Raw genomic sequence first — 24,201 nt, 5'->3', positions numbered from 1 at the left:
AGTATGTTGCTATAGCAATAGAAAACAAACTAAGAACACATTTACCACTTTCTTTAATCACAATCTGACTTTTTTATTTTTGTATCTTTATCTTCCCCTTTCTATCTTACCTACCCAGTTTAGCTTCTGGACTCTTCCTTAAGTGTGGAGTTGAATTCTGCATAGAGAACTTACAAGGAGTCACAAAGTTCAGAGTCAAACAAGAATGATAGAATTCCTAATGTTACTCCTACCTGGGTCAGCAATGGCCTTCTCATGGTTTTCATTCTCTGGGCCAGCAGTGGTCCCATCATGTTTTCCATTCACTGGGCCAGCAACAGACTCTTTAAGTTTTCCATTCCCCTTAGTGGTCCAGTCAAAGTTTGATTTCACTGTAGTTGTTGCTGTGAGAACAGAGAATCCAGGTCAGAGATCTCTCTTTCACTGAAGAGAGGTGAGCATCAGGGACGACAGAAAAGGATTGATGTTTTTGCTGGAGATCTCTTCTGGGCTTCCAGGGTGTCTAGTCATTGTTGTTTTTCTGTTGGCTCAGTGGCTACACCTGAATCCACTGATAATGTAACTACTTTCTGCAATTGTGCTGCCACATAGTCAGCACTCCTGTGTTCAGAGCATGAGTGCCTTGGCCGGATTTCTGATCCTGCCTGCATTGGCTCTGTTACTGCTACCAAATACAGTTTTTAACTAAGTGTCTATTATTCTGTCTACCAATAAAGATTTGGGAGTCAGATTTGGGAGTCAAGCATTTTGACTTGATCTCTGCTCCTTCCTCTACATATGGACTATTAGGTTTTGTCTCTTGAATGTATCCATGACTTCTCAAACATTTTGAGAAAACCTGTTAGCTCAGAGGGCTGAGAAGCAACCAGCTGACCTTCCTTTTGCTTGGAGACCCAGTAAGAGAACATCTCCCCATTTGTCCCTAACTAAAAAAGACCATGAATCTCTAAGTCTCTCCCTACTCCTTCCTCTGCATCTCTCTCTCTGTCTTCTTGGGACCTCTGTACTCTCTATGCCTAATTGTTGTCAACTAGTAACTGGCTTTGCTCCCTGATCCAAGGTTGATTTTATTAACACAGTCTAGGGGATTCACAACACAACCAAATATCCTGCAACAAGCTATATCATTGGTCTATATTGTACTATGACGTGAAATATCTGTTTGTTTATTTTTTTATATGGGGTTGCCAGTGGAAACAAGATATACAAAGAAGAAGTAGTCTCAAAGTCACATAGTAAATCAGGTTAGGAAATATGTAACATAATGCATTCTTCTTGCTTCTTTTCACAAAGAAAATTGTATACTCATGATTCACATTCTCCACTACCCTTTGGCACGTTTCTTTTGTATTCATTCATATACTGCCATGAAATCTCTGAGAAATACAGTGGTCTCTTTGCCCAAAGTTAATGGAATTGCATATCCTTGGTTTGCAAACATTTTTTAAGAATTCTGTAACAAAGCACTAGTAAAACTTACCTTCCAAAGCGGACTGCATGGTTGTAGGTGCTTCAGTATTGATTATACGTGGATTAGAGGAGTCTGCAAGGATAAAAGGAACCTGGTTTAGGAATCTGATACCCTTAGATAAACAATTGAAGATACTAGTAAAATTAGGACATAGGTCGGAACTCTTAAGCCTTCCCTCATGATGCTGGCAACTTCTATTGCATGTTCATTATTCCTCACACACCATTCTAAGGTACAGTTCATAATTCAAGGTTCAAAGACTTTCAATGAATCTGTATCTAGAGTTTAGGGGGTCTCAAAACCTGGTTGAGGAAATGTGTATTAATAATCACTAACTTTTAACTGAAATATAATGATTTGTTCCTGAGAAAGATTTCAGAAGTATAACAAAGAAGGTGTTAGTCGTTGACTTCAATGAAAATGGTCAAGTAATGTCTACTAAAAATTTACCCCCTCACAGAAATAAAGGCATAGCTGAAATATTTTGATATTATAATTTCTCCCAGAATTTCAGAAATTGGTTCATAGGAACTTACAGTGTTTATGGAAGAAAAACAGCCCAGTTTTAGTAATAACATGAAGCTCTTTGGCATTTCAACTTAGAGTTAATAAAAATTAATACCTTATTCCAGGTGCAAGAGAAATCATCTCATTCCTTTCAAGAAATATTACCTTTATTTGACCTATCTAATGATTTCTTGAAAAATGTGACTTCAAATACTTGTTTTATTTAGCATCTGTACTAAAAGTCTCTCTCCACAGCTAGGAGGAAATTTGTCACACAATTTGGGGAAAGAAGAGAGTAACCAATAATTTTAAAAGGAAATGCTCACAAATTAGATATCTCCAGGAAGTGTGAAAAGTTTGACAACTCCTCAGAGTCAAGGATGCCATATCCTTTCTTAAAGTCTTGTGTATATTCAGAAAAAAATATAAGAAAGGCATAAGTTCATGCTTATGGTAAGCCCTTGAGGTTTCATATTAACCTAAAATAAATATTGTTCCATAATTGTAAACTGGATGCATATTGATGTCATTGCTAAACAAGCAACATAGTTCTCTGGTCAATAATACATGATTCATTTCCCCTGACAGTTAGGAAGATCTCTACCCGGTTATTAGCTGACTTCTAAGCTAATCATATAGTAAATACACTGGCTATCTCATGCTAACAATTAGTTTTCAAAAGTCACCAACAAAAGTCCTGAGCAAACAAATAATTAAATAAATAAAAAAAAACAAATAACAAGAATGAGCATGTGCTTGTAGTTCCAACTACAAGTATAAGTTTAGTTTGGGCAGCATAGAGAACTCCCATCTAAAACATAAACAACCCCCAAATGATAGGTAAGGAGAAACTAAGACATTTCCCAAGTGAATAATGACTCTGAGGTTCTCTAGTAGATAGGACCCATAAGAAATGTCAAAAGGCACTCTTCAAACTAAAATAAAGGGACAGTGGAGCATATCCAAAACTAATATTAAGAAATAAAAAAGCACCCATAGAGGTTACTGTATAGGTGAATATCGAGTGTAAACATACTTTTCCAACCTGACTTAAAAACAAAAAAATTTACAAAACAATAGTATTTTTGGTTGTGAGCCTAGCCTTTAACAGCTGAGCCATCTCTTTATCCCTGCAAAACAATAATTCTAAATCAATGCTCATATCATTATAATATACTAAGATATAATTTGCAGTAATGGTGGAATTAAATGATAAGAAATTGAGCTGTACACCAACAGCATTTTGTATACTATGAAATTAAACTGGAATAAATCCAATAAATTAGGAATTGATGGTATCCTACAGACAGAAATAATGAAAACACTTAGTAAATGCCTTAGTTAAGATTCTATGGTTGTGATAAAACACCATGACTGAAAGCAACATGAGTAAAAAAGAATTTATTTCAGCTTACAAACCTCAGGTCATGCTCTGTCACTTAGAGAAGTTATGGCAGGGACTCATGGTAGGAACCTAGAGGCAGGAACTTCAGAAGCAGGAGCCATGGAGGAATGTTGCTTATTGGATTTCTCCCCATGGCTCACTCAGCCTGCTTTCTTATAGCACCCAGGATCACCAACCCAGCACTGCCTGTGGTGAATTGGGCCCTCTCTCATCAATCATTGGCCAAGAAAATATACCACAGGCTTGCTCAAAGGCCAGTCTAGTGGGGACATTTTCTCAGATGAGGTTTTCTCATCCAAAATGACTCTAGCTTCTATGAAATTGACATAAAACTACCCAACACAACAAACTAAACAATAATTGAAGTATACAATGCACTAGAAATTATCAATTGAGCATCAAAGGTAGAAGCAATGGATGAATATAGAAAGAAGTATAAAGGATAAAGACTATAAATAGAAAATTGGATGTAAATCTTTTATCAATAATTAGATTAAATATAAGTAGAAATGTTCAGATAGAAAGGCAGAGAGTCAGAGAGTATCACATCTAACTATATGATATGCTTGCTTACTCAAAGGAAAAAAGGTTTTAAAGGAAAAGAATGTCAAAAGATGTACCATGCAGCCATTAGCCAAGATATAGGTAGAATGACTATACTGATATATGGCAATTATATTTGAGAAAAAATATTTTACTCGGGACAAGGAAGAACAACTTGTAATCATAAAATTACTTTTGTGAAGGATAAAACTCATTTATACACTTATAATGATAATAATAAAGCCCCAAAAATTCATGAAGAAAAAATTATTGGAATTGGGGAGAGAAATGTACTATTTGACAATAATAATTTTCATTTAAATACCCCACTTTAAATGATGTATATAGTAACTACAACAGAGGTAATTAAGGAGCTTCAAGGATTGAACAACAATGTTAACCAACAGTGACATATATAACATATTCATGTAATAATAGCAGAGTAGATATTATTATCAAGTACACATGGAACATTATTTGAAACAGATGATAAATTTTACATAAACTATTCTCAGTAAATTATAAAAACATCCGTAATAATATGCATCTTCTCCAGCTGAATTAAATAAAATTAGAAGTAGGGCCTGGAGTGTTGGCATAGTGGTTAAGAGTTCTTTTTGCTCTTGCAGAGGACCTGGCTATGGTTCCCAGCCCTGACATAGCCACTCATTACTATATAGAGCCCAAGTTCCAGGGAATCAATGTGCTCTTCTGATCTCCACAGGCACCAGGCAAGTACTTTATACATACATATTATGCTGGTTTGAATGAAAATGGCCCCTATAGGTTCATATATTTGAAACTATGGTCCCTAGTTGGTGCCACAGTTTGGGAAGGATTAGGAGATGTGGCCTTATTGGAGGAAATGTGTCACTAGGGATCAGCTTTGACGTTTCAAAAGATTTGTGCCCTTCCCAGGTTTCTCTTGCTCAGCCTCCTGTTTTCAGATCAAGATGTGAGCTCTAACTGTTCCTGCAGTCATGCCTTTGCTCTGGTGTCATGCACAATAACCTTTTGAAGCACTCATATCCATAAAATAATAAATAAATACATTTTAAAAAGGAAATGTTAACTTCTAAAGATGAACCAGGAAACTTCAAATTATGGAATGTAAACAAGTAAAAAATTATTGGACTGCTGGTTAAACAGCTCTAAGGAGGAAAAGTCAAGCCAAAGTGGCTTCACTATTCAGTTCTACCAGACCTTAGGCAAGTCAAAGAATGATAGGTCTAGCAGAACATGCCAAAAAATACAAGTATTCAGATAAAAAATAGGCTAGTGTAAAGGGTGTTGTTTCTCTGATTTCTTTCTCAGCCCATTTATCATTTGTATATAGGATGGCCAGTGTTGTGGTAGTATTTGTGTTCCCCAAAATATTGTTCACCCTAATAAATTTATGTGGGGTCATTGACAGAACAGCCATTGGATACAAAGGCTAGAAAATGGTGGCACTCACACCTTTAATCCTAGCATTCCAGAGGCAGAAATCCATCTGTTCAAGGATATAGCCAAGCACGGTGACTTACGCCTTTAATCCCAGGGAGTGATGGTAGAAAGCCAAAAGGTATATAACACATGAGGACCAGAAACTAGAAGCATTTGGCTGGTTAAGCATTCAGGCTTTCGAGAAGCAGTTCAGCTGAGAATCATTCTGAATGAGGACTCAGAGACATCCAGTCTGAGGAAACAAGATCAGCTGAGAAGTTCGCCAGGTGAGGTTAGCTGTGGCTTCCTCTGTCTCTCTAATCTTCCAGTGTTCACCCCAATACTGGGCGCTGGGTTTGTTTTTATTAATAAGAAATTTTAAAATTCATGCTACATCCTGTTTTTTTTTTGAGTTCATCCTATATCTCCCCACGTTACTGAAGGTGTTTATCAGCTGTGGGAGTTCCCTGGTAGAAATTTAGGGGTCACTTATGTATACTATCATATCATCTGCAAATAGTGAAAGTTTGACTCCTTTTCCAATTTGTATTCCTTTGGTCTCCTTTTGTCATCTTATTGCCCTAGCTAGAACTTGGAGTACTATATTGAATAGATAAGGGGAGAGTGGACAGCCTTGTCTTGTTCCTGATTTTAGTGGAATCGCTTTGACTTTCTCTCCATTTAATTTGATGGTGGCTGTTTGCTTGCTGCATATTGCTTTATGTTTAAGTATATTCCTTGTAGTCCTGATCTCTCAAAGACCTTTAACATGAAGGGGTGTTGGATTTTTTCAAAGGCCTTTCTGCATCTAATCAGATGATTATATGTTTTTTTTTCTTTTTGTTTATACACTGAAAGATTTTCGTATGTTGAACCATCCCTGAATCTCTGGGATGAAGCCTACTTAATCATAGTGAATGCTATTGTTGATGTGTTCTTGGATTCAGTTTGACAGTATTTTATTGAGTATTTTTGCATCAGTGTTCATGAGAGAGGTTGGTCTGTATTTCTCTGTCTTTGTTGTATCTCACATAATTTGGGTATCAGGGTAACTGTAGCCTAATAAAAAGAGTTTGGCAAAGTTCCTTAACAACTGCTTCTATTACCTTAGGGTTTATAGGTTTATTAAAAATGTTTATCTGGTCTTGGATTAATCCTGGTATGTGGTACCTATCGAGAAAACTGTCCATTTCTTTTAGATTTTTTAATTTTGTGGAGTACAGGGTTTTGAAGGATGACCTAATGATTCCCTGGATTTCTTTGGTGTCTGTTATGTCCCCCTTTTAGTTTCTGATTTTGTTGATTTGGATATTCTTTCTCTGCCTTTTGGTCAGTTTGGATAAGGTCTTATCTATCTTGTGGATTTTCTCAAAGAATCAAGTCCAAGTGGATCAGAGACCTCAACATAAATCCAGTTACACTGAGCCTGATAGAAGAGAAAATGGGCAGTAGCACAGAAAACTACTTCCTAAATATAATACTGGTAGCACAGACACTGAGTTCAACAACTAATTAATGGGACTTCCTGAAACTGAAAAGCTTCTGTAAGGCAAAGGACACTGTCAATAAGACAAAATGGCAGCCTACAGAATGGGAAAATGACTTCACCAACTTCACATCTGACAGAAGGCTGATTTCCAAAATATATAAAGAACTCAGGAAGATATATATCAAAATACCAAATAATCTAATTAAAAATAGGGTGCAGATTTAAACAGACTTCTCAACAGAAGAATTTCAAATAGCTGAGATACACTTAAGGAATTGCTCAACATCCTTAATCATGAGGGAAATGCAAATCAAAATAATTCTGAGATACCCTCTTAACATCTGTCAGAATGGCTAAGATCAAAGACACTAATGGCAGCTTATGTTGAAGAGGATGTGGAATAAGAGGAACACTCCCCCACTGCTGGTGGGATTGCAATCTCATACAGTCACTTTGGAAATCAATATGGCGGTTACACAGAAAATTGAGAATCCATCTACCTCAAGACCCAGCTATACCAATCCTGGGCATATAGCAGAAGGATGTTCAATCATACCACAAGGATACTTGCTCAACTATGCTCATAGCAGCATTATTCATAATAGCCAGAACCTGGAAATAACCTAGATGTCCCTCAGTCAAAAAGTGGATAAAGATAATGTGGTACATTTACACATGAGGTATTACACAGTGGTTAAAAAAAAGCAATGACATCATGAAATTTGCAGGCAAATGGATGGAGCTAGGAAAAATCATCCTGAGTGAGTTGACTCAGACCCAGAGAGACAAACACTGTATGTACTCACTCATAAGTGGATATTAGATGTAAGGCAAAGAATAACCAGGCTATAATCCACAGTCCCAGAGAAGCTAGGTAACAAGGAGTACCCTAAGAGGGATGCATAGATCACTCTGGGAAGGGAAAATAGAAGAGATCTCCTGGGTAAACTGTGGGTGAGGGGGATAAAGGGCAGGGATTGGGCATGGGAGCATGAGGAATTGGGATTGTTGAGTTGGGGGAGGGACAAAGAGGGGGAGTCATGGAGAAGATATCTTGATAGAGGGGGCCATCGTGGGGTTAGGGAGAAACCTGGTGCCAGGGAAACTCTCAAGAATCCAGAAGGATGACCCAAGCTAAGACTCTTAGTAATAGTGGGTAGGGTACCTGAATTGGCCTTTTCATGTAATCAGATTGGTGACTACCCTAATTGTCATCATAGAAGCTTCATCCAGTTACTCATGGAAGCAGATGCAGAGATCCACATACAAGCACTATGTCTAGCTGCAGGAGTCCAGTGGAAGAGGGGGAGATGGGATTATATGAGCAAGGGGGGTAAGGATCATGATGGGGAAACCCACAGAGACAGCTGACCCAAGCCCGTGGGAGCTCAAGGACTAGGGAGCTGGGTGGGACTGACCTAGGTCCTCTGCATGTGGGTGACAGTTGTGTAGCTTGGTTTGTTTGTGGGGCCCCTAGCTGTGGGACCAGAATCTGTCCCTGGCACCTGAGCTGGGTTTTTTGGAACCTATTCCTTATGGTGTGCTGCCTCGCTCAGCCTTGATCCAGGGGGGAGGAGCTTGGTGCTGCCCCAACTGGATATGCCATGCTTTGCTGACTCCCATGGGAGGCCTTATCCTTTCTGAGGAATGGATGGGAGGTGGGTAGAAAAGAGCTTGTGTGAAGGAACAAGAGGAGAGGAGGGAAGGGAATTTGTAGTTGGGATGTAAAATAAATAAAAAAAACTTAATAAAAAATAAATAGACTAGACTTCAACAAAACTAAAAAAATTGGGGTCTTCAAGATTACTGTCATTAAAGTAAAGAGACAACTTGTTGGTTTGGAGAGATGGCTTAACAGTTAAGAGCAATGGCTACTCTTGCAGAGGACCTGGGTTTGGTTTTCTGCACCCACATGATGACCTATTAACATCTATAACTTCAATTCTAGAGCATCTGATCCCTCTGACGTCTACAGGCACCATACATGCATATGGCACATGGGCATACATGAAGGCAAAGCACTAGCCTATAACTACATCTCCAAAACCGTTAAAGACAACATGAAGAATGGAGGGAAATACTTGTGAATAATGTATTTCGTAAGACTAACCACCCACACAACCTTCAACCTACAGTTTGTCCTGCCTACAAGATGTTCTGGGTTAAATGTGGTGCAGAAATTGTGAGACCAATGATTGGTCCAGTCTGAGACCCATGCCATAAGAGGGAGTCCACCCCTGACACTGCCTAGAGTGCCAGGACTCTGAGGGGAATAGCCCAGATATCTAGGATAAAACCAAACATGACTGGAAAATAAAGTCAATGAAATAATTCCTAATGCTATATTGCTATACTCATAGATTGGTGCCTAGCCCAATGGTCATCAGAGAGGCTTCACCCAGCAACTGATGGAAACAGATGCATAAACCCACAGACAAACATCAGGCAGAGCTCAGGCAGTTCTGTGGAAGAGGGCTGTAGGAGTAAGAGGGGTCAAGGACACCACAAGAAAAGCCACAGGATCAACTCACCTGGTGCTCATAGGGGCTTACAGGGACTGAACATACAACCAGGTTGCCTGCATGGGACTGGCCTAGACCTTCTGCATATATGTGATAGTTGTGTAGCTTTGTCCTCTTGTGGGACTCCTAACAGTGGGGTTGGGGCTGTCTTCAACTCTTTTGCTGGCTTTGTGACCTATTTCTCATAGTGGATTTCCTTGCCCAGACTTAATACAAGGGGAAGTGCCTAGTCTTACTGCAACTTGATATGCCATGCTTTTTTAATATCCTTGAAGGGATGCCCTTTTCTGAATAGAAACAGGGGAGGAATGGATTGAGGGGGGCAAGGTGGGGAAGTGGGGGAGGGACTGGAAGAAGACAAGGGAGGGGAAAATGCAGTCAGGATATAAATAATAATATTAATAATAATGATAATCATTTAAAATGCTCTAGTATTTCAAATAAATAAATTATACTCACAACTCAAGAATAATTAGACAAATGTAATTTTCAAATGACTAAATTATTAGGATACATAGTTCTCATTGAATGCTCAAGTCATTACAATATCTGATTTGGGGACATATCACAGAAGTCTAATTACCAAAACCAGATCAATATGGCTATACAAAGACACATAGGTCAGTAAAACAGAGTAGACATCCCAGAAATAAACTAATATGTCTGAAACCAACTAATTACTTTTAAATGGACAAAATCCCATGAGAGAAACCATAGCCTTTTCAATAAACAGTGCTGGGAAAAGTGGGTATCACTAAGCTGGAAACCTGAGTTTGTTAACTACCCTGTGGAAAAATCTACTGAAGTGGATGAAAGACACCAATGTAAGATTGGGAACTCCAAATCTTTTAGAAGCCAACATTAAAAAAATACAACAACACTTCAAGACATGAGTAGAGGCAATGATTTTCTGGTTACAACCTCTAAAACACACCGAGAAAAAAACATTACATTCCCATGGTATTACATCCAACTAAAAAATATTTCTTTTCTACTGGAAAAGAAATATTCAAAGAGTGAAGAGAGAGACATACTGTATACTGTAAGATTAGATATAAAAATATTCAAGCTTACTGAGGTGAATAAAGTCCGCTACTCTAGGTATACAACAGCATTTAATGGTGAAGGTAGGAGATATGAGAGAAGGTAAGAGTCAGAGGGAGATCTGAATGTATTACATTTCCAATTTATAGATGAACTAGGTGAAAGAAGTCATGAGCTAAGGAATGTAGTAGCTTCTACAGAGTGGGAAGTATCAGGGAGTGGATTCTTTTACAAAGCTTCTAGAAGGACGTAACACTACTGGCACCTGAATTTACTACACTAATAATTATGTCAGACTTTTAATAAACATGAGTATGAGGTAACATCTTTATCTCATTTTAATATAGAAAATTTGAGGTACATTTTTATATCAGTCACAGAAAAGTTAATATAGTGGAGCTAGTGAAACCATTAAGTGTTGCTGGACTTTAGTTTCCTCCTAACTTCAATGACACATTTGAGTGATATTCATTGCCCTTCTTTTATTTACTTTCATTTCATGATAATCAGCACTCAGAATAACATATTCATCATACTTTGTTTGGATTGATTTTTCTCTCCACCACTGCATCCTGCCTTCTTGCCACTTGTAGCCTGTCCCAGTGGTGACCGTTTCATGTCACATGTGTTGTACTTCCCTCCTCACCTCCTTCCTTAAAACTAGTTCTGTTTGTTTGTTTGTTTTGGAGGGATGGTTAGGCAGATGGGTTAGTGGTTAACATATTTTGTGTATAAGCAAAACCAGAGTTCACATCCCATTACCCACATAAAAATCAGACATATCCACGAGAATCAGTAGCCACAGTGTTCAGGGACAGAGACAAGTGAATTCTCTGTTCTAGTGGGCCAGCTAGTCTAGCCAAGGTAGTGAGCTCTAGGAGAGTGAGAGACTCTGTCTCAAAAAAATAAGGGGGTGGGCTGGAGAGATGGCTCAGCAGTTAAGAGCACTGGCTGCTCTTCCAGAGGACCTGGGTTCAATTCCCAGCACCCACATGGCAGCTGACAACTGTCTGTAACTCCTGTTCCAGAGGGTCTGACACCCTCATACACACATACATGTGAGCAAAACATCTATATCCATAAAATACAAATAAATAAATTATAAAAAATAAGGTAGAGAACAATAGAAGAAGCATCTAAAGAAGAGCTCTGGTCTCCACATGAGCAGACACAGGCAAGCATGTGCACACACATGTACGTTATACCAAACACACACACACACACACACACACACACACACACACAATATTGCGTTTTCCTTCTCATTAGCCTTTTTTAGTTTCATGGCTTATCCCTTACTCATTCTTACAAAAATACACATGCATAAATATTAGGATCTCGAATTGACATATAAGAAAAAACATTTAACATTTATGTTATTGAACCTAGGTTACTCAAGTTAACATATTTTCCAGTTCCATACATTTTCTTGACATTTCATGTTTTTCTTTATGATTAAAAAAATTCCTTTGTCATATATAATGTGTTTTCCTTGTCCATTCATCTGTTGGTGGCTATTTAGGCTGGGTTTATTTCCTGTTGTGAACAGAACAGCAGTAAACATGGATGTGCAAATATGTCCATGGTAGGATATAAAGTCTTGGTATATGCCCAGAAGTGTGAATGGGATATTTTTTCTCATTTTGTGTTCAGCAAGTTCATTGTTGTATATGTGAAAATATTGATTTTATATGGGCATTATGTATCCTGAAACTTTATTATGAACACTGTATTTAATAAAACTGAAGGTGATACACACCTTTATCTCATTTCATATTTTAGAATGCTCTAAGTTTTTCAACTTAGTATAGTGTTGGCTTCAGACTTTTCATAGGTAGCATTTAATTGTATTGAGGTATGTCCCTTAGATTCCTCCTTTCTTCTGAACCTTTATTAAGAAGCTGTGTTGAACTTTATAAAATGCCTTCTCTGTATCTATAGAGCTAATCAGGTTATGTTGATAATCATACTTGGCAGTGCTGCTGTCCACATGGAATTGACTTTGGAGGAATGAAGGATGCAAAATTTAGTGGGTCCTGAATTCTTCCCCCGTGGTTTCAAATAACCTCTAGGTCAGACAAAGTATGGCAAGAAAGTTCACCCATGAATGTTCTGAGAGGTCAATTGGCCCTGAACGGCCACTGTAGAAAGAGAGTGCAAACAGCCTGACAGGGAATGGTGTTGTGGGCAGCAAAATCAGAGGGTTAGAGCCATACAAGCCCTCTGACATCAGACATGGAGCTATGGAGGTATTGGATGTTGGAATTTGTCCTTCTGGATTTCCATCTTCCATCGGTCTAGTATTTCCTTACTATGCCCCATTTGTTACTTTTAGAATGGGAATGAATATTATGTGCTATTGTATGTTAGATATAATTACTTTTTTTACAGTGTGTTACAACTAAGAAATTGCCTTGATTGTAATGCTCCTGATGGGCTCAATGTAATCATAAGGATCAATTTAATCTGAAGAGACTTTGTTTTTTAAATATTATTCTGACTGTGAAAGACTATGGGGAATCTGGAAGTTGAACTAAATGAATTTTGCTTTATGATGTGGGCATTAAAGCTAGGGAGTAGAATGTGGTAGATTGAGTGAGGTGTCCCCCATGAGTGTTGAGATTTAGAATACTTGGTCCCTAGTGGGTTGCTGTTTGAGGAGTATTATGAGGGTGGAGGAAGTATGTTAGTGGGTGTGCACTTTGAGGTTTCAAAAGCCATGTGCTACCTCCAGTTTGTTCTCTTGGCTTCTTGTTAGTGGTTGGACTTATGTGCATTCAACTGCCTGATGCCTGCTACCTGCTTTAATCCACCATCAAGGACTGTAGCTCTTTAAATCTGTAATCTCAGTATACCCTTCCTTCTGTAAGTTATGTGGGTCATGGTGTTTCATCATAGAAAAATATCTAATACACACTTCAAGGATCTAGGGAGAAAAGAGGTCAATCCCAAACCCAGTACATAACAAGTCATAATAAAGATTAGGGATTGAAATAAATAAAACACACATTGAAAGAATAATACATGATATTAACCAAATAGTTTGTTATTTAAATAGATAAGATGAAAAAACTCCATAGCTAAAATAATCAAAAGAAAGAGAAAGAAGCCTCAAATTAGTGAAATTAAAGATGAAAAGGGCTTTGTTAGACTTCAATGAAATTAGGATTATTAGAAAACAGTATAAAAATTATAAAGAACTTGGAAAACTGTAAGAAATAGATTAGTCTCTAAACACATATGCCTTATTGTACTAGTTCCTTTTCTGCTGCTGTGAGAAAACACCACAACCAAAGGCAGCTTGAAGAACAAGGAATTTATGGTTCCAGATGAATAAGTGTCTGTCATGGCAGGGAGGCACGGCAGCAAGCATGGGCTTGGCAGCAGAAGTGGGAAGCTGAGAGCTCAATCACATTCTGCAACATCAAACACAATGCAGAGAAAAGAATCTGGAACTGGGGTGAGGCTATAAACGCTCAAATGGCAACCCCAGTGATGTACTTTCTTGATGAGGGCCATGCCATGCTAAATAGTACCACCAACTGGGGACCAAAAACTCAGTGAACCTACAGGAGACGTTGACATTCAAGCCAATACATTCCACTCTGTGACCCTGAGAGGTTTATGATCACATCATAATACAAAATGCACTTAGTCAAACTTTAAAAGTCCTCACAATCTGTGACAGTCTCAAAACTATTTAAAATTCCAATGTCTCTTCTGAGATCCAAATAAATGTCTTATCTATAGCCTCCTGTAACATCAAAAAGCAGATCACATATTTCCAACATAAAAATGGCACAGAATACACATTACCATTCCAAAAGGCAGAAATGGGGGGTTAGTAAGTAAATAATGGAATGAAGAGAGTCTAAAATCTAGCAGGGCAGACATCAAATCATGTAGCCTCCTTTCTGGTGACACAGGGGCTATATGACTCTGTACTGCTGCTTTGCTGCCTGCAACAGGCATTTCTTTCTTGGGCTGCTACCACTCCCTATCTGCAGTTCTTCTTGGTAGATGTTTCATGACTCTAGCATCATCAGCATCTTGAGATATCCAACACAATTCAGGCTTCATTTTTTCACAGCCTGAACATTATACAATGTGCTCTAGGGCATCTTGCCTTCTCAGCCTGTTCATATAGGGACTGCCCTGTCACCCATTTCGGGTTTCTGTGGCTCATATTCTCAATCAATTCTAAGATATACATTTGCTGATGATACCAATCTCAGTTGACAATGATTATTTTCAAAGCTTAAAATATGTCATTCTTTGTTTTCCTGGACTTTATTGTTGCTGATAAGAGATCTGGTGTTATGAGGACATTCATGCTTCTGCTTCTGAGTTGCCATTTTCCCAGTAAAAGTTTTAGTTAGTACTTTATTTGGATGTATAATTCTTTCTCTTGGTTTGGAAAATTCTTGGCTATAATTTCATTGAATATATTGTCTAATCATTTTGACTTGATCTCTGCTCCTTCTTCTACATATGGACTATTAGGTTTAGTCTCCTGAATGTATCCATGACTTCTCAAACATTTTAGTTGTGTTCGTTAATGTTTTCTGTATGTATTCCCTTATGTATTATTTTCTTTACCTTGTCACTCACCCTTGAAATTCATCTTCTGCCTGATCTTATCTGTTCATGATGATTTCTGCTGTGCTTTTTATTTTATTTCTTATTAGAGCATTTATCTAGCATGTTTGAGACCACTGGTTCAATCCTCAGTATCATATGCCTTCAATGATACAACGCCAGAGTGTGACACAATGAGTAATAGTTATCGAACTATTTCACACTGAATAATCAAAACAGATACTTGATGAGTACCTGGAGTATACATGTTCTGTGGTTTATCTGGAATTAAAAACTGCTTGCACGACCATGAAATAATCTGCAGAGTTTTGATTGATGGTCTATAGAAGCACAAGTAAAAATAAGAATCTTTTTGTTTAAGAGTAGCAGCTAAAAATTAATGTAAATAAAGCTCATTATTTTAAGAATCAATTTTGGCATATTAGTGCATATTAGCTGACTAGAAGCTTGTGATGAAATAATACAGAGTATTTTTTTCTTTGAGATTTTAATCCCTGAGATCCTGATTTGGGGATCTGTGAGACATTTGGGGAATAAAAATTAGGTGTGAACTGCTACAAAAGCTTTTGTCAAGAATTCAAGTAGTGGAGGACAGCTTGGATCTTCAGCTATTCTGTTTCCTGTCTCCTTAGGATAGAAGGCTGAGTTCATGGTCTTAATCCTACTTTTTTTTTTCAGTGTTTGAGAAGTATGTTGCTATAGCAATAGAAAACAAACTAAGAACACATTTACCACTTTCTTTAATCACAATCTGACTTTTTTATTTTTGTATCTTTATCTTCCCCTTTCTATCTTACCTACCCAGTTTAGCTTCTGGACTCTTCCTTAAGTGTGGAGTTGAATTCTGCATAGAGAACTTACAAGGAGTCACAAAGTTCAGAGTCAAACAAGAATGATAGAATTCCTAATGTTACTCCTACCTGGGTCAGCAATGGCCTTCTCATGGTTTTCATTCTCTGGGCCAGCAGTGGTCCCATCATGTTTTCCATTCACTGGGCCAGCAACAGACTCTTTAAGTTTTCCATTCCCCTTAGTGGTCCAGTCAAAGTTTGATTTCACTGTACTTGTTGCTGTGAGAACAGAGAATCCAGGTCAGAGATCTCTCTTTCACTGAAGAGAGGTGAGCATCAGGGTCGACAGAAAAGGATTGATGTTTTTGCTAGAGATCTCTTCTGGGCTTCCAGGGTGTCTAGTCATTGTTGTTTTTCTGTTGGCTCAGTGGCTACACCTGAATCCACTGATAATGTAACTACTTTCTGCAATTGTGCTGCCACATAGTCAGCACTCCTGTGTTCAGAGCATGAGTGCCTTGGCGGGATTTCTGATCCTGCCTGCATTGGCTCTGTTGCTGCTACCAAATACAGTTTTTAACTAAGTGTCTATTATTCTATCGACCAATAAAGACTTGGGAGTCAGATGAAAACCTGTTAGCTCAGAGGGCTGAGAAGCAACTAGCTGACCTTCCTTTTGCTTGGAGACCCAGTAAAAGATCATCTCTCCATTTGTCCCTACCTAAAGAAGACCATGACTCTCTATGTCCCTCCCTACTCCTTCCTCTCTCTCTCTCTTTGTCTTCCTGAGTCCTCTGTACTCTCTATGGCTAATTCTTGTCAACTAGTCACTGGCTTTGCTCCCTGATCCAAGGTTGATTTTATTAACACAGTCTAAGGGATTCACAACGCAACCAAATATCATGCAACAAACCATATCATTGGTCTATATTGTACTATGACGTGAAATATCTGTTTTTTTTTAATATGGGGTTGCCAGTGGAAGCAAGATATACAAAGAATTAGTCTCAAAGTCACATAGTAAATCAGGTTAGGAAATATATAACATAATGCATTCTTCTTGCTTCTTTTCACAAAGAAAATTGTATATTCATGATTCACATTCTCCACTACCCTTTGGCACGTTTCTTTTGTATTCATTCATATGGCATCTCTGAGTAATACAGTAATCTCTTTGCCCAAATTTAATGGAATTGCATATCATTGGTTTGCAAACCTTTTTTAAGAATTCTGTAACAAAGCACTAGTAAAACTTACCTTCCAAAGAGGACTGTGTAGTTGTAGGTGCTTCAGTATTGATTATACGTGGTTTAGAGGAGTCTGCAAGGATAAAAGGAGCCTGGTTTAGAAATCTGATACCCTTAGATAAACAATTGAAGATACTAGTAAAATTAGGAAATAGGTCGGAACTCTTAAGCCTTCCCTCATGATACTGGCAACTTCTATTGCATGTTCATTATTCCTCACACACCATTCTAAGGTAAAGTTCATAATTCAAGTTTAACAGACTTTCAGTGAATCTGTATCTAGAGTTTAGGGGGTCTCAAAACTTCGTTGAGGAAATGCATTTTAATAATTACTAAATTTTAACTGAAATATAATGATTTGTTCATGAGAAAAATTTCAGAAGTATAACAAAGAAGGTGTTAGTTGTTGACTTCAATGAAAATGGTCAAGTAATGTCTACTAAAAATTTACCCCCTCACAGAAATAAAGGCATAGCTGAAATATTTTGATATTGTCATTTTCCCCATAATTTCAGAAATTCGTTCATAAGAACTTACAGTGTTTATGGAAGAAATACGGCCCAGTTTTAGTAATAACATGAAGCTCTTTGGCATTTCAACTTAACTCAGAGTTAATAAAAATTAATACCCTATTCCAGGTGCAAGAGAAATCATCTCATTCCTTTCAAGAAACATTACCTTTATTTGATCTATCTAATGATTTCTTGAAAAATGTGACTTCAAATACTTGTTTTAGTTAGCATCTGTACTAAAAGTCTCTCTCCACAGCTAGGAGGAAATTTGTCACACAGTTTGGGGAAAGAAGAGAGTAACCAATAATTTTAAAAGGAAATGCTCACAAATTAGATATCTCCAGGAAGTGTGAAAAGTTTGACAACTCCCCAGAGTCAAGGAAGACATATCCTTTCTTAAAGTCTTGTGTATATTCAGAAAAAATATAAGAAAGGCATAAGTTCATGCTTATGGTAAGCCCTTGAGGTTTCACATTAACCTAAAATAAATAATGTGCCATAATTGTAAACTGGATGCATATTGATGTCATTGCTAAACAAGCACCATAGTTCTCTGGTCAATAATACATGATTCATTTCCCCTGACAGTTAGGAAGATCTCTACCCAGTTATTAGCTGACTTCTAAGCTAATCATATAGTGAACCCCATTGGCTATCTCATGCCAACAATTAGTTTTTAAAAGTCACCAACAAAAGTCCTGAGCAAACACACAATCAAATAAATAAATAAAAAAAAAACAAGTAACAAGAGTGAGCATGTGCTTGTAGTTCCAACTACAAGTATAAGTTTAGTTTGGGCAGCATAGAGAACTCCCATCTAAAACATAAACAACCCCCAAATGAAAGGCAAGGAGAAACCAAGACATTTCCCAGGTAAATAATGACAGTGAGGTTCTCTATTTGATAGGACCCATAAGAAATGTCAAAAGGCACTCTTCAAACTAAAATAAAGGGACAGTGGAGCATATCCAAAACTAATATTAAGAAATAAAAAAGCACCCATAGAGGTTACTGTATAGGTGAATATCGAGTGTAAACATACTTTTCCAACCTGACTTAAAAACAAAAAAATTTACAAAACAATAGTATTTTTGGTTGTGAGCCTAGCCTTTAACAGCTGAGCCATCTCTTTATCCCTGCAAAACAATAATTCTAAATCAATGCTCATATCATTATAATATACTAAGATATAATTTGCAGTAATGGTGGAATTAAATGATAAGAAATTGAGCTGTACACCAACAGCATTTTGTATACTATGAAATTAAATTGGAATAAATCCAATAAATTAGGAATTGATGGTATCCTACAGACAGAAATAATGAAAACACTTAGTAAATGCCTTAGTTAAGATTCTATGGTTGTGATAAAACACCATGACTGAAAGCAACATGAGTAAAAAAGAATTTATTTCAGCTTACAAACCTCAGGTCATGCTCTGTCACTTAGAGAAGTTATGGCAGGGACTCATGGTAGGAACCTAGAGGCAGGAACTTCAGAAGCAGGAGCCATGGAGGAATGTTGCTTATTGGATTTCTCCCCATGGCTCACTCAGCCTGCTTTCTTATAGCACCCAGGATCACCAACCCAGCACTGCCTGTGGTGAATTGGGCCCTCTCTCATCAATCATTGGCCAAGAAAATATACCACAGGCTTGCTCAAAGGCCAGTCTAGTGGGGACATTTTCTCAGATGAGGTTTTCTCATCCAAAATGACTCTAGCTTCTATGAAATTGACATAAAACTACCCAACACAACAAACTAAAGAATAATTGAAGTATACAATGCACTAGAAATTATCAATTGAGCATCAAAGGTAGAAGCAATGGATGAATATAGAAAGAAGTATAAAGGATAAAGACTATAAATAGAAAATTGGATGTAAATCTTTTATCAATAATTAGATTAAATATAAGTAGAAATGTTCAGATAGAAAGGCAGAGAGTCAGAGAGTATCACATCTAAGTATATGATATGCTTGCTTACTCAAAGGAAAAAAAAGGTTTTAAAGTAAAAGAATGTCAAAAGATGTACCATGCAGCCATTAGCCAAGATATAGTTAGAATGACTATACTGATATATGACAATTACATTTGAGAAAAAATATTTTACTCTGGACAAAGAAGAACAACTTGTAATCATAAAATTACTTTTGTGAAGGATAAAACTCATTTATAAACTTATAATGATAATAATAAAGCCCCAAAAATTCATGAAGAAAAAATTATTAGAATCGGTTAGAGAAATGTTCACTTTTCCAATAATAATTTGCATTCAATACCCCACTTTAAATGATGTATATAGGCCGGGCGGTGGTGGCGCACGCCTTTAATCCCAGCACTCGGGAGGCAGAGGCAGGCGGATCTCTGTGAGTTCGAGGCCAGCCTGGGCTACCAAGTGAGATCCAGGAAAGGCACAAAGCTACACAAGAGAAACCCTGTCTCGGAAAACCAAAAAAAAAAAAAAAAAGATGTATATAATAACTAGAACAGAGGTAATTAAGGAGCTTCAAGGATTGAACAACAATGTTAACCAACAGTGACATATATAACATATTCATGTAATAATAGCAGAGTAGATACTATTATCAAGTACATATGGAACATTATTTGAAACAGATGATAATTTGTACATAAACTATTCTCAGTAAATTATAAAAATATCCAAAATAATATGCATCTTCTCCAGCTGAATTAAATAAAATTAGAAGTAGGGCCTGGAGTGTTGGTATAGTGGTTAAGAGTTCTTTTTGCTCTTGCTGAGGACCTGGCTATGGTTCCCAGCCCTGACATAGCCACTCATTACTATATAGAGCCCAAGTTCCAGGGAATCAATGTGCTCTTCTGATCTCCACAGGCACCAGGCAAGTACTTTGTACGTACATATTATGCTTGTTTGAATGAAAATGGCCCCTATAGGTTCATATATTTGAAACTATGGTCCCTAGTTGGTGCCACAGTTTGGGAAGGATTAGGAGATGTGGCCTTATTGGAGGAAATGTGTCACTAGGGATCAGCTTTGACGTTTCAAAAGATTTGTGCCCTTCCCAGGTTTCTCTTGCTCAGCCTCCTGTTTTCAGATCAAGATGTGAGCTCTAACTGTTCCTGCAGTCATGCCTTTGCTCTGGTGTCATGCACAATAATCTTTTGAAACACTCATATCCATAAAATAATAAATAAATAAATTTTAAAAAGGAAATGCTAACTTCTAAAGATGAACCAGGAAACTTCAAATTATGGAATGTAAACAAGTAAAAAATTATTGGACTGCTGGTTAAACAGCTCTAAGGAGGAAAAGTCAAGCCAAAGTGGCTTCACTATTCAGTTCTACCAGACCTTACGCAAGTCAAGGAAAGCTAGGTGTAGCGGGACATGCTACAAAAACACAAGTATTAAGATAAAAAATAGGCTAGTGTAAAGGGTGTTGTTTCTCTGATTTCTTTCTCAGCCCATTTATCATTTGTATATAGGATGACTAGTATTGTGGTAGTATTATGTTCCCCAAAATATTGTGCACCCTAATAAACTTATGTGGGTTCAGAGACAGAACATCCACTGGATACAAAGGCTAGAAAATGGTGGCACTCACACCTTTAATCCTAGCATTCCAGAGGCAGAAATCCATCTGTTCAAGGATACAGCCAAGCATGGTGACTCACTCCTTTAATCCCAGAAATCCAGCCTTTAATACCAGGGAGTGATGGTAGAAAGCCGAAAGGTATATAAGACGTGGGGACCAGAAACTAGAAGCATTTGGCAGGTTAAGCATTCAGGCTTTCGAGAAGCAGTTCAGCTGAGATTCATTCTGAATGAGGACTCAGAGACATCCAGTCTGAGGAAACAAGATCAGCTGAGAAGTTGGCCAGGTGAGGTTAGCTGTGGCTTCCTCTGTCTCTCTAATCTTCCAGTGTTCACCCCAATACTTGGCCCTGTGTTTGTTTTTATTAATAAGAAATTTTAAAATTCATGATTCATCCTGTTTTTTTTTTTTAGTTCATCCTGTATCTCCCCACGTTACTGAAGGTGTTTATCAGCTGTGGGAGTTCCCTGGTAGAAATTTAGGGGTCACTTATATATACAATTATATCATCTGCAAATAGTGAAAGTTTGACTCCTTTTCCAATTTGTATTCCTTTGGTCTCCTTTTGTCATCTTATTGCTCCAGCTAGAACTTGGAGTAATATATTGAATAGATAAGGGGAGAGTGGACAGCCTTGTCTTGTTCCTGATTTTAGTGGAATCGCTTTGAGTTTCTCTCCATTTAATTTGATGGTGGCTGTTTGCTTGCTGCATATTGCTTTATGTTTATGTATGTTCCTTGTATTCCTGATCTCTCGAAGACCTTTATCATGAAGGGGTGTTGGTTTTTTTCAAAGGCTTTTTCTGCATCTTATGAGATGATTATATGGTTTTTTTCTTTTTGTTTATATGGTGAATTACACTGAAAGATTTTCGTATGTTGAACCATCCCTGCATCTCTGGGATGAAGCCTACTTAATCATAGTGAATGATGTTGTTGATGTGTTCTTGGATTCGTTTTGACAGTATTTTATTGAGTATTTTTGCATCAGTTTTCATGAGGGAGGTTGGTCTGTATTTCCCTTTCTTTGTTTTATCTCACGTGATTTGGGTATCAGGGTAACTGTAGCCTAGTACAAAGAATTTGGCAATGTTCCTTAACACCTGCTTCTATTTCCTTAGGGGTTATAGGTCTATTTAAATTGTTTATTTGGCCTTGGATTAATCCTGGTATGTGGTACCTATCCAGAAAATGGTCCATTTCTTTTAGATTTTCTAATTTTGTGGAGTACAGGGTTTTGAAGGATAACCTAATGATTCCCTGGATTTCTTTGGTGTCTGTTATGTCCCCCTTTTAGTTTCTGATTTTGATGATTTGGATATTCTTTCTCTGCCTTTTGGTCAGTTTGGATACGATCTTATCTATCTTGTGGATTTTCTCAAAGAATCAAGTCCAAGTGGATCAGAGACCTCAACATAAATCCAGTTACACTGAGCCTGATAGAAGAGAAAATGGGCAGTAGCACAGAAGGCTACATCCTGAATATAATACTGGTAGCACAGACACTGAGTTCAACAACTAATTAATGGGACTTCCTGAAACTGAAAAGCTTCTGTAAGGCAAAGGACACTGTCAATAAGACAAAATGGCAGCCTACAGAATGGGAAAATGACTTCACCAACTTCACATCTGACAGAAGGCTGATATCCAAAATATATTAAGAACTCAAGAAGCTACATATCAAAATACCAAATAATCTAATTAAAAATAGGGTGCAGATTTAAACAGACTTCTCAACAGAAGAATTTCAAATGGCTGAGATACACTTAAGGAATTGCTCAACATCCTTAATCATGAGGGAAATGCAAATCAAAATAACTCTGAGATACCCTCTTAACATCTGTCAGAATGGCTAAGATCAAAGACACTAATGGCAGCTTATGTTGAAGAGGATGTGGAATAAGAGGAATACTCCCCCACTGCTGGTGGGATTGCAATCTCATACAGTCACTTTGGAAATCAATATGGCGGTTACACAGAAAATTGAGAATCAATCTACCTCAAGACCCAGCTATACCAATCCTGGGCATATAGCAGAAGGATGTTCAATCACACCTCAAGGATGCTTGCTCAACTATGTTCATAGCAGCATTATTCATAATAGCCAGAACCTGGAAATAACCTAAATGCCCCTCAATCAAAGTGTGGATAAAGATAATGTGGTACATTTACACATGGGGTATTACACAGTGGTTAAAAAAAAAGCAATGACATCATGAAATTTGCAGGCAAATGGATGGAGCTAGGAAAAATCATCCTGAGTGAGTTGACTCAGACCCAGAGAGACAAACACTGTATGTACTCACTCATAAGTGGATATTAGATGTAAGGCAAAGGATAACCAGGCTATAATCCACAGTCCCAGAGAAGCTAGGTAACAAGGAGTACCCTAAGAGGGATGCATAGATCACTCTGGGAAGGGAAAATAGAAGAGATCTCCTGGGTAAACTGTGGGTGAGGGGGATAAAGGGCAGGGATTGGGGATGGGAGCATGAGGAAGTGTGAATGTTGAGTTCGGGGAGGGACAGAGAGGGGAATTATCAAGAAGATATCTTGATAGAGGGGGCCATTATGGGGTTAGGGAGAAACCTGATGCCTGGGAAACTCTCAGGAATCCAGAAAAATGACCCATGCTAAGACTCTTAGTAATAGTGGTTAGGGTACCTGAATTGGTCTTTTCATGTAATCATATTGGTGACTACCCTAATTGTCATCATAGAAACTTCATCCATTAACTGATGGAAGCAGATGCAGAGATCCACATACAAGCACTATGTCTAGCTGCAGGAGTCCAGTGGAAGAGGGGGAGATGGGATTATATGAGCAAGGGGGATCAGGATCATGATGGGGAAACCCACAGAAACAGCTGACCCAAGCCTGTGGGAGCTCAAGGACTAGGGAGCTGGGTGGGACTGACCTAGGTCCTCTGCATGTGGGTGACAGTTGTGTAGCTTGGTTTGTTTGTGGGGCCCCTAGCTGTGGGACCAGAATCTGTCCCTGGCACCTGAGCTGGGTTTTTTGGAACCTATTCCTTATGGTGTGCTGCCTCGCTCAGCCTTGATCCAGGG

At 37.9% G+C, this 24,201-nt stretch overlaps 1 protein-coding gene across 1 annotated transcript in view; it reads right to left on the bottom strand.

The window, feature by feature from the left end:
• Vsig4 (V-set and immunoglobulin domain containing 4) overlaps positions 1-24,201 on the bottom strand; it is a 42,779-nt gene that overhangs the window by 13,006 nt on the left and 5,572 nt on the right. The window contains exons 3-6 of the mRNA XM_076562656.1: positions 17,054-17,116; positions 15,926-16,075; positions 1,481-1,543; positions 234-383 (exon numbers count right to left, since the gene is read on the bottom strand). Of these exons, the coding sequence (XP_076418771.1) occupies positions 234-383; positions 1,481-1,543; positions 15,926-16,075; positions 17,054-17,116 (426 nt within the window). The remainder of the gene's footprint in view (positions 1-233; positions 384-1,480; positions 1,544-15,925; positions 16,076-17,053; positions 17,117-24,201) is intronic.

The sequence above is a fragment of the Peromyscus maniculatus genome, chromosome X (assembly GCF_049852395.1).
Source record: "Peromyscus maniculatus bairdii isolate BWxNUB_F1_BW_parent chromosome X, HU_Pman_BW_mat_3.1, whole genome shotgun sequence".
NCBI classification, from domain to species: Eukaryota; Metazoa; Chordata; class Mammalia; order Rodentia; family Cricetidae; genus Peromyscus; species Peromyscus maniculatus.
Note: the sequence above shows the minus strand (reverse complement) of the source record. Positions and strands in the feature narration are given on the sequence as shown.